Source organism: Zootoca vivipara, chromosome 4, assembly GCF_963506605.1.
Source record: "Zootoca vivipara chromosome 4, rZooViv1.1, whole genome shotgun sequence".
Taxonomy (NCBI): Eukaryota; Metazoa; Chordata; class Lepidosauria; order Squamata; family Lacertidae; genus Zootoca; species Zootoca vivipara.
The window spans coordinates 100,052,869-100,068,165 of NC_083279.1; the positions used below are offsets into that span (position 1 = coordinate 100,052,869).

The 15,297-nt window shown below is 49.7% G+C and overlaps 1 protein-coding gene across 7 annotated transcripts in view; it reads right to left on the bottom strand.

The window, feature by feature from the left end:
- Positions 1-15,297, bottom strand: part of NUP98 (nucleoporin 98 and 96 precursor) — a 44,017-nt gene that overhangs the window by 2,124 nt on the left and 26,596 nt on the right. For 5 of the 7 annotated variants that reach the window (XM_035116387.2, XM_035116391.2, XM_035116390.2 and 2 more), the window contains 16 exons: positions 14,285-14,398; positions 13,329-13,467; positions 13,042-13,219; positions 12,423-12,587; positions 11,573-11,749; positions 10,607-10,766; positions 8,987-9,413; positions 7,878-8,110; positions 6,832-7,101; positions 6,064-6,221; positions 5,741-5,884; positions 5,108-5,247; positions 3,735-3,956; positions 2,542-2,783; positions 1,383-1,537; positions 260-371 (listed from right to left, as the gene is read on the bottom strand). In XM_035116387.2, coding sequence (XP_034972278.2) covers positions 260-371; positions 1,383-1,537; positions 2,542-2,783; positions 3,735-3,956; positions 5,108-5,247; positions 5,741-5,884; positions 6,064-6,221; positions 6,832-7,101; positions 7,878-8,110; positions 8,987-9,413; positions 10,607-10,766; positions 11,573-11,749; positions 12,423-12,587; positions 13,042-13,219; positions 13,329-13,467; positions 14,285-14,398 — 3,036 coding nt within the window. The remainder of the gene's footprint in view (positions 1-259; positions 372-1,382; positions 1,538-2,541; positions 2,784-3,734; positions 3,957-5,107; positions 5,248-5,740; positions 5,885-6,063; positions 6,222-6,831; positions 7,102-7,877; positions 8,111-8,986; positions 9,414-10,606; positions 10,767-11,572; positions 11,750-12,422; positions 12,588-13,041; positions 13,220-13,328; positions 13,468-14,284; positions 14,399-15,297) is intronic. The other 2 variants (XM_060274068.1, XM_060274067.1) reach the window with 1 other exon arrangement.

The following is a 15,297-nucleotide window of genomic DNA, read 5'->3' on the forward strand; positions in this document are numbered from 1 at the left end:
AGGGATTCATAAATGAAATAAAGGAACAGTAACAATGAAGCCCACATTTTGCAACATGCCCCGTGCCCTGCGTTGTTCCACAAGGCAACTGCAAACCACCGAGATGGACTTGTGGAGTTACCTAAACTCTACACCACAAAAGCCTCCAGGTGCTGCTGCATTTTACATGATAGCGGCCATGAAGATTCAGAGCCACATTGCAGAAGAGTTATTATTATTATTCTTCAAAGGGAAGGAAACAGCGTGCCCACAGCCTTACCAGACTGAGCCAGCCTATCCTTGGCATTGCGGCACTGGAGCAGCTCTATCCTGTTGCAAAGGGACGTCACTTTAGTGTGCAGTTCCTCCAGTTCGTACCCGGAGCAATCCAGCTGAAAAGCAAATCCAGGAGAAGGGAGAAGCGTCACTCTCTGGGGTGACAACAGCCCCGCTGGGGATCTCCCTCGTTATTAAAATGTCTCATGTCAGGCTTCTTCCAGAGGAATTTCCCCAGGGCAGATTCCCCACCCCCCCAAAAAAATCTCAAGGCAAGTGTTCGCAATGGTGTATCCAATGACCACCATTACTATTCAAACAGCCCCCGGCCTTGTGAAGCCATCTGAAGGTCTTCTACCTCCCAGAAATTCCTCAGATGACTGGAATGGGAAGCTGAGCCTCATGCACCTGGGGAGTCCGGGCAGTTCCCCACCCCCACCCCCAAGCTAGAAGACACAGTGAGCAGGCAAGTCTCAGCCTCTGAATCACCTTTTGCAGCATTTAACTGTCCATGCTCATAGCGGGGCACTAGAGCCTAAGAAAAAAGAGGGCTATCTCCTCCTCCTCCTCCTCTCCTTGGGGGAAGAGCACAGCAGGTGGAAAGACCCCCATACTTCAACTGCATGGCAACACCCTCCCTTGGTAAGCCCATCTCCCTGCAAGTAGAAAACTAGCATGTCCAAATGAACATTTTCCCTTGACATGCTAGCTTATTATTTTTCACCTGCAGGGAATGTCTCAACACAGGAGCATTCAAATGCAGTACTCCCTATATTTTGAACTAGCTTCAACAGGGGCACGCAGTGTAGTTTCCCCTGAATACGCACGTCAGGCTCAATGAGCGTGTGACTGGGAAGAAGAAAATTCCCAAAAGAGCTCTCTGTAAGGGAGCAGGCAGAATGCAACAGTCTGGTGTGGTGATTAGAGTATTGGACTAGAAGCTGGGAGGTTGGGGTTCATATTGCCATGCAGCCATGACACTCCCTGGGTGACCTTGGGCCTTCCTCACAGGGCTGTTGTGCTGTGAGGATTAAATGAGGGAGAAGTGTGCAAGCCCCTGGGAGTTCCTTGGGAGAAAAAGGTGGGATACAAATGCCATGACACCATCCTCATCCCGAGTGTGTCACCTGCTGAATCCTGTCGAGCATCTCAATGATCCGGATGTAGTCTAAGAAAACCAGCCCTGCGGTGTCCCAATCCTGGATGAGGGTGCTGCGCTCTGGAGCAGACAGGTCTTCCAAAAACCCTTTCAGATAGGTGTAGTTTTCGTTAATAATGGCATCTGAAAGAGGAAGACGGCGAGTGATGAACAAATAAGAGAACTTCGACACTACTGTGCCTGGCAGAACGTTTGGGAAAACAGCAACTCCCCAGAAGGCAGGCACAGATGTTAAAATTGACACGACTTTCAGATGTTGGCAAGAACGGGACACATGGCACCCTGAAGCTGTGAGCAGGAAGAAGAAACAACCACTAGGAGAGGGCACCTTTGCCTCCTGAGGGTGTCTGTTCACTTTGTAAGGGGGATCTAGAGTGTGTGTCCCTGGCTTTGGGCAACTGGGACAAATTAGGGATTCTGTTGCTTTACCGCCTGTCTCACTGCCCAGAGATCTCTCTGCCTCAGCTGACAGACTAGTCTGAGAGGTGATGTTGAGGACTCCCAAACAGATTTTCTAGAGTCCTTTAAATTGGAGTTTTGGCACAGAAACTGCTTTGGTCATCCTGTATGCTGACTTGTTGGGGAAGAGTCAGGGGAAATGTGTCACTGTTAATTATCCTCAACAGCTTTTGATGCCAACGACTATGGTATCCTTCTGGAGCAGCTGCCCGAGTTATGGGTGGGTGGCACCGCTTTGCGCTGCTTCTGTTCCTACTTCGATGGTCATTTCCAGAGGGTGATGCTTGGAGAGTGCTCTTCAGCCCCGTGGAGACCTCAGTGTGGGTTCCTCAGGGTTCAATTTTATCCCCTACGCTGATTATCTTATTATCCTTTCTTATCTATGGCTTTTGTGAGGGTGGGCGGGAATTGAACTGCTTTTGTTTTATTATGCATTTCGTGTTTTCATTTTGTATGTTTATGTTGTGAACCGTTGAAGGGCAGCGTACAAATTTAATAAATAATAACGATAGAAGCCACACACACACACACACACACCCCTTTTAGGAAGCAAGGCAAAATCCTACTGTTTGCAAGTTCTTTGTTTTGGTAAAGGCAGTCCAAAACTCAATTAGACACCCTGTTTACTTCCATCCCCCGGGAGAAGGAAGGAAGGAAGCCAGCCTTACCTGAAGCCAAGTGCCTGGTGACCAGCCTGTGGCACTGATTCCAGTGCCCTGCCCTGAACAGGTAGAGAGCCTCCTTATGCTTGTCCCCTTCCATCCTGGCCCTCACGGCTTTGGCCTCGTGGATCCACTCTGGCGGCACACACAACCTCTCCATCAGGAAGGCTTCCTTGCTCCATGACTCGGGCGTCTCCTGCAGCCTGCAGTGGCGGTTCAGCAGCTCACGCACGGCTCTCTCTCGCACGCTGGTGGGAAGAGAAACGCTCTTTATAGGACCTTTCATAAAGCAGCAATAGCTCTATGCACACAATTCAGCCGGGGAAACGGTTCCAAATGCTGCTCCCTGCCCCCAATTCACGGGGACTTCAGTGGCAAAGCACATGTCAAAGGCTGTCCAGCGGCTGAGCTGTCAAAGGCCTTCCTTTGGCTAAGGCCCAGAAAAACCACTGTCTGCCACTCCCAGTAGACTCTCCCAAGCTAGATGGAGGAACGGCCTGACTCAGCAAAGTACAGCTTAACTGTAGGCTCATCTGATCACGCCACCCACCCCTTCTGCCCCAGGCTCCTCTCAAAGTTCCAGCTTATGAGAACTGTCGCTCCAAGCGCCTGGGGGAAGGACACCAGGTTGGGTGAGGCTGCCCTCAGCATTGTGTAAGCAAGTTATAAAGGATTGTAGTATCAAAGGAACATGTGAATGAGCCATTACTGATCAATCACCCGATGGGATGATTCTCAGACACAGTTCTGTTCAAGTCCCTTCAAGTATTCAGCTGTGTTATTAACTCCTGAGAAATTTTATATGATGTGCATGCATGTTTGAATCAGTTCTTAGAATATGACTCAAAAGGAAGAAAAGTTAATTTCTCTATTCCATTGAAAGATACCGAAATATTTTAATACAATCGTAGCTAAACAGGCTCGTGTTTTAGAGAATAGTTCTTAAAAGCTTTGTAGCACATCAGTGGGTGTTTTGCTAAAAACCCGTGCATGTTCAGAGCCCACAGGACCAATTTTATTAATAGCAATGCTGTTAAATGAGAGCAGATCACACTCTGCCCCAAAGAGGATGCCACCATTTCAAATAGCATGATGTTACATTAACAGGATGCATCTCCCTCCTCCTGTGGGAAGAAATCCGATAAAACCCACACACCCACTAAAGAGCCCTGCAAGACAAAGGAGGGCTCCACGCTTACTTTGCACTGGGGGTGTGAAGAAGCACAAAGATGGCCCATTCCCACAGCCCCTCGCTCTCCAGCTGGGCGGCAAAGCTGGCGTTCAGCACCCCCTGGTATTGCTCTGAGAGGTGGGTGTAATTTAAGGCACGCAGCACTTCCCACAGGTGCCAGCTGAGGCGGTAGTCCAAGGGGTCAGCTGTGATGCTCTTCGGGTCAAGCAGCTGGTGGAGATCGTAACACCTGCAAGGGAACACGAGGGAGGAAGGAAGGGAACAGCATAAGCCGGCTGGCCACGCCGACAGACTTTCCAAGGAAGCAGAAGGGTCTGGAAGTCCAGGCCTAAAGGGCAAACTGGGGCAAATGACCTTTCGTGAGACTGGCAGGACTGCCCACAGCCACATGCAAGACAGAAGTCATTCCCTGGCACCAATGCATCTTCCTCTCTCCCTCTGCCCCGATACTGAATTTTGAATGAGCCATAAAGGTACTCCACTGTTGGGCCCAATGTCCACTGGATACGAATCATAACTAGAACTCCTAAGTTGGGGATGACAAAGAAGCAATGAAGATGAACTAAATGCCCACCACCACAAGACTGTTAAGCTTCTAGGGTCCTGGACTTCAGTATCCACCTCCACACAATATATACAGGAGTGGAGGGGAAGGGGTACTGGCAGGTAGGGGTTCTACATCCCATGGCTCTGTTTTGACAGGCACACAACTTTCTGTATACAATACTTTTTTCTTTCTTTTTAAAACCACCTAAGGACATGAGGAGATCCTGCTGGACCAGACTGATGGCCAATCTTTTCTCACAGATATATCACAGTGGCCAACCAGATGGCTGTAAATTGATTTGGGACTTTTTAAGCAGGGTGCTTACCATTCCTCTTCTCCCAGACCTTTGGCTAATTAAATAATCTATGGTCTTTGTCCATGGGGTCACGAAGAGTCGGACACGACTAAACAACAACAACATGGGCTTTTAAACCTCTCTGTGTGTGTGTGTGTGGGGTGTGTGTGTGTGTGTTATTGTTTTCATCTGTTACTATGGTATGCATTTTTGTGCTTTTATATTGTAAACCACCATGTGATCCTGTATAGAAATTTTTATAAATAATAGTGATATCAGTAATGCTATCTGGGGAGCTCCTCCCTGCAGAGTGGGCAGAAACCAGGATCTTCTTGTCAGGTCACCACATTTTGCTAAATGCAACATTTGCAGCATAACCCAAGTTCACAAGGAGGAAAGAGATTCCAGAGAGACAGCCTTGCGAAGTCTGTTGCAAAGGGTCTTGTGTCACCTTAAAAGACCTAAAGATTTAGGGCAGCTGAATATCTGCGGAGCAGAGTCCGCCTTCAGCAGGTGCAGGAAAACATGGAAAAGTTACCTATCACTGTACAGCTTTAGCAGGTGAAAGCACACGTCTCGGAGGGGGTGTTGTGGATCGCCTTCCTCAATCACACAGCCTGAGCCTTCCAGATATGGAGGCAGCGGAGAACAAGCATACTTCTCTCCCTCCGGGGAGTCCTGCGAACACAATACCAGTGAATGAGGTGAAGCAGGTGCAGGAATAAGGAAAGGCCTCTCTCCTGCGTATGCCTGTTCCAAGGGGGCACTGATGAGATGTAGAGATGGGGACACTGAGCTGGATGCTTGTCTCTCCCGCCTCCCCCCCCCCCCCCCCAGCAAGCTTGACAGATGGGGAACAGTTGCCAATTCTACCTGTCCCACAGGATCAGAGGCAGCAGGAGGAGAGGTGTGCCTGCTCTCATGTCCTGCATATGGGCTTCCCGTGGGGGCCTCTGGGTGTCCCTTGTGGGAAACCAGATGCAGACCTAGACACAGATATTTAGTCTGTTCCAGAACGTCTGTGATGTTCCTGCATATGCCAAAGAGCAAAGGAAGCTTAGCAGCAGCACAGCACATCATCCTGTCCAGCAACAGGCTGGAGTGTCTCAGTTCTAGGGATTGGGCTCAAGGCTGGCCCCTCTGGCCAAACAGGACTGCAACTTCTGCCTACCTGGAATGCAGCTTCATACATGCTGAGGGCCTTGGAAAGAGGCGCTGTAGAAGGAAGCAGGTACCAAAGGTGGATGGCGAGAGAACGCTTCCAATCCAGATGGGCGCAGATGTTGATGCTCCTTCTCTCTGACAAATGCCACACCTGCACAAGTGAGGGAAAGGGCCGAGGCAGAGAGTCAGTGTGGGCCAGGCACAGAGCCCAACACGGTATCTTTGCTGTGCAAGAGGGACACCCACAGAGGCTCGCTGGCCTGGTGGTGGCATTGTGTGTCCATGTGACCCTCTTATCACAAGTGGCCGAGCACAGGCTCCGCAACTTACCGGCTTGCCAGCTAAAAGGGCAAATATGTGCAGCCTCTCCTCCTGGATGAAGCAGTCTGCCTGGAGCTCATGCCAGTCTGCCAGCTGCATGGCAAGGAGCTCCCGGACATCCTGGCTCCCTGCCAGCTGCGAGAGGAGCAGAGCCAGCCGGTGGTCCCCTGTAACGCAACAGCAGCACATCAGAAGAGACACAAACCCCAATGAGCAGCCTCTCCTGAAATGTGAACTACCTGGGCCCAGGGACGGGCTTGCTTGGCCAAAAGGTGGCAGCAGTGCAGACATTGGTGCTCTAGCACCTTTTTTGGGGGGGGGGGAGGACCACTCTGGCTTAGGCAGAAAATAACTGCCCATAGGAAAGCCAAGTCCAGCTACATGATAGATTGCTTCTTGCTTGGGGAGTGCTGCATGTAGCCCACCCTCAGTATCATCAGAAAGGATCTGTTGATTTAAGCCTGTTGTAAGGCAGGGTTTTTGTTTTTTATTTTGGCGCTAGCAATTTCCATGGAACAGACAAGCACCTTTCCGCAAGCCTGGGCCTTCATCCAGGGAAACCCACTACCAAGCCATCTACTTCTCTCCTGAGACTCCTCACTCTGGAGGCAGAAGGGCCTCAAATACCCTGACCACAGGAAGGGACAGCCTGTAATTCAAGATTCTGCCTGCTTCGCCCTCTCCAGGCAACCCGCTAAGCAGTACACCGTTTTTGCCCACAGGAACCAGCAGATTCCTTATTAGATCCTGGGTCCAGGTGAAAAGCCGCCGTCTTACCAGAATGTTGCGCCAACCGGCAAGCTTCGCTGATCTGCTTCCCAGTAAGGTAGCTGAAGACGGCCTGGGCAGGACTGTCGTTCTGGGCAAGCGAGACCTCGTTCTTGATCCGCTCAGCAGCCGTTTGCGACAGCCAGTGGGAGAAGGCTCTCCGGCGCTCCAGAGCAAGGACGTACTCGGTGGGCTCATCCAAGCGGGCCTCCAGCTCCTTCAAGTGGCCCCAGAGCGCCTCACACAGGGTCCATACCAAGCACCAGTCTTTCACTGCAGCTGGCGAGAGAGCAAAGAGAGATCAGCACGTGACCCTGCAGGCCTGCCCTGTGTTATCCCATGAGGCAGCCGCAAACAGGGTCCCAGCCACACACATGCAGCAGAGCACCTAAGGCCATTCAACCATTACCCCACACTGGAGCTTAAAGTCTGGACTGTGCACTGCTACCTCTGCTCTGTCCATCACCTGCCACTCTCTGCTTGTGGCCAGCTGTGATCTGGACAATGAAGGTGAGGGCAGAAATACCCCGGGCCACCAAGTCGCCTTGGGCCTTCCAAATCCAATTCTAGGAAGGCACCAAGGGCCTGCAAAAGCTTCTGCCTGATCCTGCCATGATGCTGCAGTCCTCTCATTTTGGCCCCTTTAAGTTGCACCCACAGCAAGAAAGACCAAGGAGTCTCTCCTGTTCCTAGCATCCACCATCTCTCCATGCATCACAGCTTGGGAGGCCAACAGCAGCTGCTGGAGATAGCAGGCCGTGTGTCTTCCACAGTGATTTTGCTCTAAAACAAGTGCTGGGGCGTGAGCCCATGGTGGGACGTGAGACTGGGCCATAGAAAGATGCTAAGCGGTTATTCAATGCCTGCATGCACCATCTACCGCTGGCCAAGGCAGAATTGCCTCTTCACAGCCACAGGGCAGAGCAGGCTCTCCTCAAAAAGCTGGTTCATAAAACCCTCCCTCAACATGACGGGAGCTCAGCCTGACATTTCCAATTCCTCCAACCCCCCCCCCCCCCCAATCATTTTTCTTTGGCATCCATTTTTGTGCCCACCTTCTTCCCTTTCTTCTGGGTCTGCAGACGTCTCCGTCGCCCACTTGGCATACTCGTGGATAGCAGCTACACCAGGGTTGGGGGTCAGGAAAGGGCACGGCTCATCCATGTGGACAGTGCTCTGCTTCAGCTTGATCTCCAGTGGAACGAGGTATGAGTCTAGGTCCTCGTCAGCTGCCTTTCCTTCCAAGCTCAGCTTCTCCACGTGAACCTTAAAGGGAGACTCCGAGAGCCTGCAGAGGCATCGGGAACACAGATCAAGGGAGATGAGTGGTTGCCTGACCTATGGGCTCAGTCAAGGCAATATTCAATTATTTAAAAATAAACACAGGCTGCCTTTCTAAATAATACGCCCTCAAGGAAGCTTACAAATTAAGCACAGCTTCAAAAGTTTAAGCATGGGGTAAGTAGGTGGTGGGAAGCATTTTTTCAAAGACATTGCTTCTTCGTTTGTGGGTTTATTCACAAACATCCATTTGATAAAACAGCACAGAATTTCAGCCAAGCCATTAGCTTAAAAGGAGCACCATAATAAGAAAATATTCATCATGCACAGGCCCTATGCATGGAAAGAGGACAAGAAGGCAAACCCAGCAGTTTCCAATGGTTATAACCAGAAAGCTCTGCTGTTTCTGGAGGAGCCAAGTGATGCCAAGGTGCTGTGCTGAGAGAGTTGCCTCTCTATATTATTGGAAGATGGCAATTCCTGCCAGGAGAGACCAATATGCGCAGTCCTGGAAAAGGCTTCTGTTATGCTGCAAGTGAGCTCAAAACAAAGTAGGGAGAGGGAACCTGCTATGCTGAAGGAAGTCCAGAACTCGACTGCTTTGGGGTTTTCTTACACACACACCCAAGCAATACACAAGTTTTAGGAAATAAACAAAAACCCAGGGCAGGAACGACTGCTCTTGCAGTGCAGCAGAACACCAGATACCAAGTGCAGCAGGCTGAGAAAATTGCATGAGGTTCCCCACCCACCCTCTAGAGTGAACAGGTAAGAAGAGATTAGTCCTGCCTCTGTGGCACAAACTAGACTAGCCAGCCAGATAACTCGGCTCACTGCATAACACATTAGAAGACTGATATTTAAGAAAAGAATGACGCCTCACTGTTTAGGAGCAACAGGTGTTGGCAAGAATCCATACTCCATGGACTGGTTGCGGAGATCTTCTGGCTCGCCCAATGTGCTCAGCTGCTCCCCGCTGTGGACGAGGATCCGGTTGGGCCCCCAGCCGACACGGAAGGAGCGTCCCATGAAGAGGGCCATATCCTTCAGCAGCCTTCCTTTCCCGTAGGTGACAGACTTCTCCAGAGGCACCAGCTCAGGATGCCTGCGGACGCCCACTGTTTTCAGTGGCATGTCAGGATCCAGGCTGGGCATTGTGAACGCGCCGGTCAGTGGAGAACCGACAGACCAAGTTGGGGCAGGAAGAGCGCTGCCCAGCAAGGAAGTCCTTGGGCTGCATCTGTCTTGGAGGGAGGGAGTTGGGACGCGTAAAGATCCGCCTGAGAGTCTTGACTGCAGCAGCCCACCAACTAAGGAGGAGGAGAAGGAAGGCCTTGATTAGGAAGACAAGATTTCTAACAGATCACAATTCTAACCCCCCACCCACCCACCCGCTCAAAAGCATGCTTCTGGGCGCAAGTGCGTTGGCTTCCGGTGACCTGAGGGAGGGCTGCAACATGCCTACTGCTCCCCAATTCATGTCCCCGTCAGGACTTGGGCAGCAGCATTTCAAACCAGCTGAAGTTTCCAGACCTTCACTTAAGGCCAAAAGGTACAGTCACAATCTTTGACGAATGATTGGTTCAGACCTGTGTCCGCATCACCTTATTACGCAGCTGAATGGGTGAATGGACTCCAGGGAAAAGACTGACGTTACCTATGATTGTTAGTTGTCACTCTGGGATCTTAAACCTCGAGTTTCCACAGCAACATGTGAGGAACCCTTATGAGGGCTCTGTAGGTTTCATCCTGAACTTTGCTCATGTTCTGGGATCATGCCACTTTGCTGGGGATGTGTGCGTTAAAGTCTGTCTATGTGCAGAAATGGGATATGCAGCACTGCTCTGGGATCCCAAACACTCCTGTCTGGTTTTCTTCAGGGTTGGTGAGCCTTGGATCCGCCCCCCCCCTCCTGTTCTAAACTGATTGCAATGTGTGGGCTTTTTCCTAAATGGATCTCAAATGCTCCCCCTGGTTCAACATTAGAGCAGCCAGAATAATACGTCAAAGAACACAGTATTTGTAAACTGACTAATACAGACTGGCCACTGGTGTCTGCAGTGACACTCGTGAAAAGCCCAAAGGCCTCACTGCTCTGTTTAATGACAGCTCACACACACACACACACCCTGAAGTGCCTGGGGTGCCTTAGGGGGGCTTACTCTCCCCCACCCTCCTCAAAATGCTCCCTCACTTCTTTTACTTAATTTATTGGACACCATTCCAGAAAGTCTTAAAAGTGGCTCATACGCAGTAGGAAAATTCACAGAGCACAATTCAACAAACATCAAAGTCTTGGAAATGTAGCATTAACCAATTTATTTTTAATTCAATCCTTTGTTGAACAGAGTCCCAAAGGCCAAGCAATGAGAGGAACTGCCTGGCAGCGATGTGCTAAGCATAATGTCAGACTAGCCTCAGAAAGTCTGTCCCAAGCAGAGCTTCGCATTTAAGAACCTTTCCCCCCTTGGCGCTAGCACAAAGACCCGGGTTCTTACTGTACCTGAGGGGCGGCTCTTGCGCCCTCGCATCAAGGAGGAGATGGGAAGTCTGGGGGAACAGAGGTCTTGGGATGTGTCCACTGGTGCAGCCTGCTTGCCAAAACGGTGGTCAAGGATCAGGTCCAAGTCCTCCTCATCCACAAGCAAGGAGGCTTTCATGATCTGGAAGCAAGTACAGAGCAAGGTTATCATACATTTCAGAGGACTTTTAAAAAGTTGAAGGTTGTTTCCCCCCCTAGTGTGCTTATTCAATATCCACTGACATAACAATCCTAAAAGCAAGAGATAAAACCAAGGAGTTAAAAAGGAACCTTTGTCCAGTTACTGTAAATGGACCTTTCAGGTTGCTGACGTTCTGAGACCCCCAGTTTTGAGGGCTGCATCTTCTGATTGGTTCAAAGGCAGGGCATGTGACTTGTAAATATGTTCAGCAGGGGTGGGGGAGCTCTGGCATGGAGGCCAATTCTGGCATGCCGGGAGTCCCATTTGGCCTGCGAGGCCATCTACCCCCAAAGCACACCCACCCACTTCTTTCAGATGCTCAAAGAGAAGCACAGGGATGCTGCGCTTGGAGCCCCGATGGTCAGAAATCCAAAGCTCAGGGCCTGGTGTCAAAGCGATGTCAGAGGGGCAGCCCTGCCCACCTGTCAAATCTGTCCCACCTGGGATTTCCTGCTGCCCAGAAAAGGATACTCTACTATATTGGGCAGCCTTGAACCTAATGCCTTCTAGATGTACTGAACTATAACTCCCATCAGCCCCAGCCAACACAGCAAAGGAGAATCTATGAAACAAACAAACAAACAAACAAACAAACAAACAAACAAACAAACAGATATAGGCCACAGAAGGCTCAGAGCAGAGTGAAGAGCAGGTGTAACCGCTTATGGGAACAAGTGGTGAGGTCCGAGTCCAAGAGCAAAGGAGAAGCAACACAAGGCAAGCAACACAAACGAGGAGGGGCTCACCTGCAATGTGTGAGGGTTGATGTCCAGAGAGGATGCAATGTGTGCAGAAGCTGTCACTGGTTCCTGCTCCTCTGCAAAACTCTCTTCCGCGACCAAGTCCTGGGCCGGCTCCTGGGTGATGTCTGCCATGTCGCTGTCAAATTCCACAACCTTCCCAAGCTGCTCAACATCTGGGCTCTGCGGACACCAGGAGTGAAGAGGCAATGCAATAAAGATCCAAAGCAACGGAGCGTCTAAGTAACTTCTGCTACGAAATATCAACGGAGGCACCCACCCCAGTTCTGGATCTGGCAGAGCGCCTCACAACAGAGCAGCTGCTGAGCTGGCAAAGCAAGTATCATGTAGGAGTGGAGACAGAGACCACTGTGGCACGGCCATGTCACAATAGGCAGTGTTAGGCTGGCATCATCATGACTCCTCCACTCAACCCAGTTCCAGGAAACGGCTTCAGGCAGGCAGAGGGAACGAGGCCAACTGTGGAAACTTAAGCTGCTGAAATTCTGACCTATTCCTTAGTTTTATCTTGCCCTTCCTCCTGAAGCACAGGAGAGCCAAAATAAACCCCTTTCCTGTACATGCTCCTTCTAGACAAGCAACAAGGCTCACCTGTCCTCTTACATCCTGGATCACCAGGACCAGAAGAGACCTTCTGATCAGCAAGCCCTAGGCTCAGTGGTTTAACCACAGCGCCACCTGGGTCCCTAAGCACTTAACACCTGCACTTAACTTGGTCAAAGCCATTTGGAGACACGCCCTCTATTGCCTCCTCTCCTGCCACGGAATAACTTATTACAATCTTCCCCTTTACAATCTTCCCTTTTACAGTCCACATGATATTTCTTTCCCTTACCTTGGAAGGAGGTGCTGGCTTCCCACCTAGAGCCATTTGCTGAGACGCCAACTGGCCTGGCGGGGGCACTTGAGCCGTTTTCTGTTTCTTTGCCTCCACTTTCGATGGGTGCTCCTCCTCTTCCTCATCAGAATCTTGCAGACCGTATTTTGAGAAGTGAGCCACCTGGACAGAAACCAAAGCCCGCATGGGTGAGGGCCTGAACTAATAGCTTGTGGACGTCAGTAAGTGAAGACAATACCCTGTCTGTCAAGTTATACCGGTGGCCGGGACACCAGAGAGTGGGAGCCTGCAGTTGATACTGGGCTCCAGCTCCCATCTGCTGCAGCCAAGAATGGCACCAATGGTTAAAGACGATAGGAGCTGGTCTGACAACATCCTGGGGCTAGGGGTGCAGAGAAGAAGCACATCCTGTGGGGGATGAAGTATTTCTGAGGAATCGCCAAAATGGGGCGGTTGGAATTTTGTGCAATAGTGTATTTTTGCAATTTACAATAGTGTAAATTTGCAATTATCCCTGTCTTTGGAGGGTGCCTTAAAATCTTACAGGCCAAGGAAAGAAAAAAACCCACTTTGGTACAGAAGCTGTTTCCATTTACTTATACACAGCTGTTATTACCTTGAATACCCACGAACCAGTTTCAGGGCGGTACTCCTTGAACTGGGCACCCTGCTTCCGGGAGACAGCCTCCAGCCTGCCTTCGTAGTTCATTTCGGTTAGCCGTTCCGGGCTCTTTATCAGGCAACGCGAGGTTTTGTCAGTGGGCCAAACGCCATCCAAAGTGACCTCAGCTCTCCTGTGAAGAAACGAAGAGGGTTGGGAGGCCGGAGAGGCAAACACTCCTAACAGATGAGCTAGCGTGTTCACGGTGAACGTGAGCCGTCACCAGGTTGGTCTGTATTTACCTGTTCAGTCCTTTCCCAATGGGTGGCTTCTGTTCATCGTCTGGGTAGACAATCACTTCTTTCCGACGGATGTGCACAATCTCATCCAGGTTCAGGTTAGTCAGGTTCACTTCGCCTTCAAAGTAGATTGAGCCATAGCCTTTTTTTGGGGGGGGGAAGAGATGAACAGATTAGATGACCCTTGGGAGCCCCTTCCAACTCTACAATTCTATGATCTCAGCATCAGCTTAACCAACAGTGGTGCTGCAACAGAACGAGGGAAGCTCATTGGTCAAGTGTGAGCAATAACCAGAAATCTATGCAAGAAGCACACAAGCTGCAGCAGGAGTCTGGCGGAAACTCCCAGAAAGGTCTATGGGGGGGGGGGGGACACACACCTAGACCAGCCCCCGGCCAGTTAACGCCACAAATCAGGTTTTGGAATCATGTTACCTGGGAGCGTCATTTATGCATCCAAGCAACTTTTAATTTGTGCACATTGTGTGCAGCTTTGTCATCTGTACTGTAGGTCCCTGTTACTGTGATCACATTCAAGAGTTGATGGGTTTAAGCACATGTACACTGCATATTGCAATAAACTGTTGTTGTTGTTGTTACTTGAGGAGAGAGACCGTGGGGACGCAACCACTATGACTAATATCCAACAACCAGATTACTTGAAATGCTTAGAGGGGAATTCTTCTGACCCTTCCTGACAAAACGGGGGCAGGGGCTTGAGGGACCTTTTCCCCTCGTCAACACACAGGAACCTTTAGAGCAGACTCCGGTGAACTGTTGTGTGAATGGCCTGAGTGACCCTAGAGACATGCCTGGTACTTTAACAATGTTTCAATGGCCTGAATTTTGCTCCTCTTAAACTAGGCAGTTACTTGACCTTCATTCCAGGTGGGACTTACCTGAGCTTTTGGAAAGGCAGTTTCAGCAGAAAAGGTCTTTGTGCAGAGAAGCATCCTTACCTTTTCGGCCAATGGTGAAGTCTGTCACATTGCATTCTCCTTTGTCGTTTGTCATTTTGGCCAATTCTTCCATGGATGGAATGGTGTAGTAGCCAACTCGGGTTAAAACAATTCCTAAAAGAACCAAAACTGGTTGAAGGTCACTCCTTTCAGCAACTTCTGCAACAGGCACACTGATTCATTTGCAGGCCAGAAGAGCAAAGAAATGAGCCACAGAGAATGCAGATGTACCTACTTCAAGATTATAATACGTATGCTAAAGAATATGAAAGGGAGCAATGAAGGCACTTTAGATTTACAACTGACTAAGGAGAAAAACACTCAGACAACCTTAACCATCTGCAGTAGATTACAAAGTGATTCAGTACCTAGTAAAATTAGTTATGAAAAATGACAGCCACAAATCTTGCAGCATTCCTAGAAACATCTCAACGCTAGAAATGTTTTGGTAAGGCTGCAGGTGCAATCTGATGGTACAGATCCAGTTGCATGGCCTTGTATTGCCCTGCCCTGCTAAGGAAGGCAATACGTGGGCAGGGCAGGGGAGAGGGGAGGAAGATGAAAGAAGCAGTAACTAGGATCTGGGTTCAAACTCGCTGCCAGCGTTGGCAGCACTAAGCTATACAGACATCTGGTCTGACACAATGTAAACCTGCTCCTTATACCCTGAAGCACATTCTTGGATAATTCACAAGACCATTTTCTCAAAGGTCTGCCAATCCAAGCTGACTTTTGCTGCTAGAGCAGTTTGGTCCATGAAACCTGCACCGACAGGTCATCAAAACCTTCAGAAGGCCAACTCAGTGTTTGAAAATAATAGAAACACCGGGCACTGGAAGTAATTCAAGAGTTTGGAAGGGTAGCAGGTTTCAAATTGAATAAATCAAAAACTAAAGTATTAGATAAAAATTTGAGTAAGGAGGAGAGAGAAAAATTGCAAGATGCAACTGGTCTATCTTTTGTCAAGAAAGTGAAATACCTTGGTGTTAATATGACTTCTAAAAATTTAAATC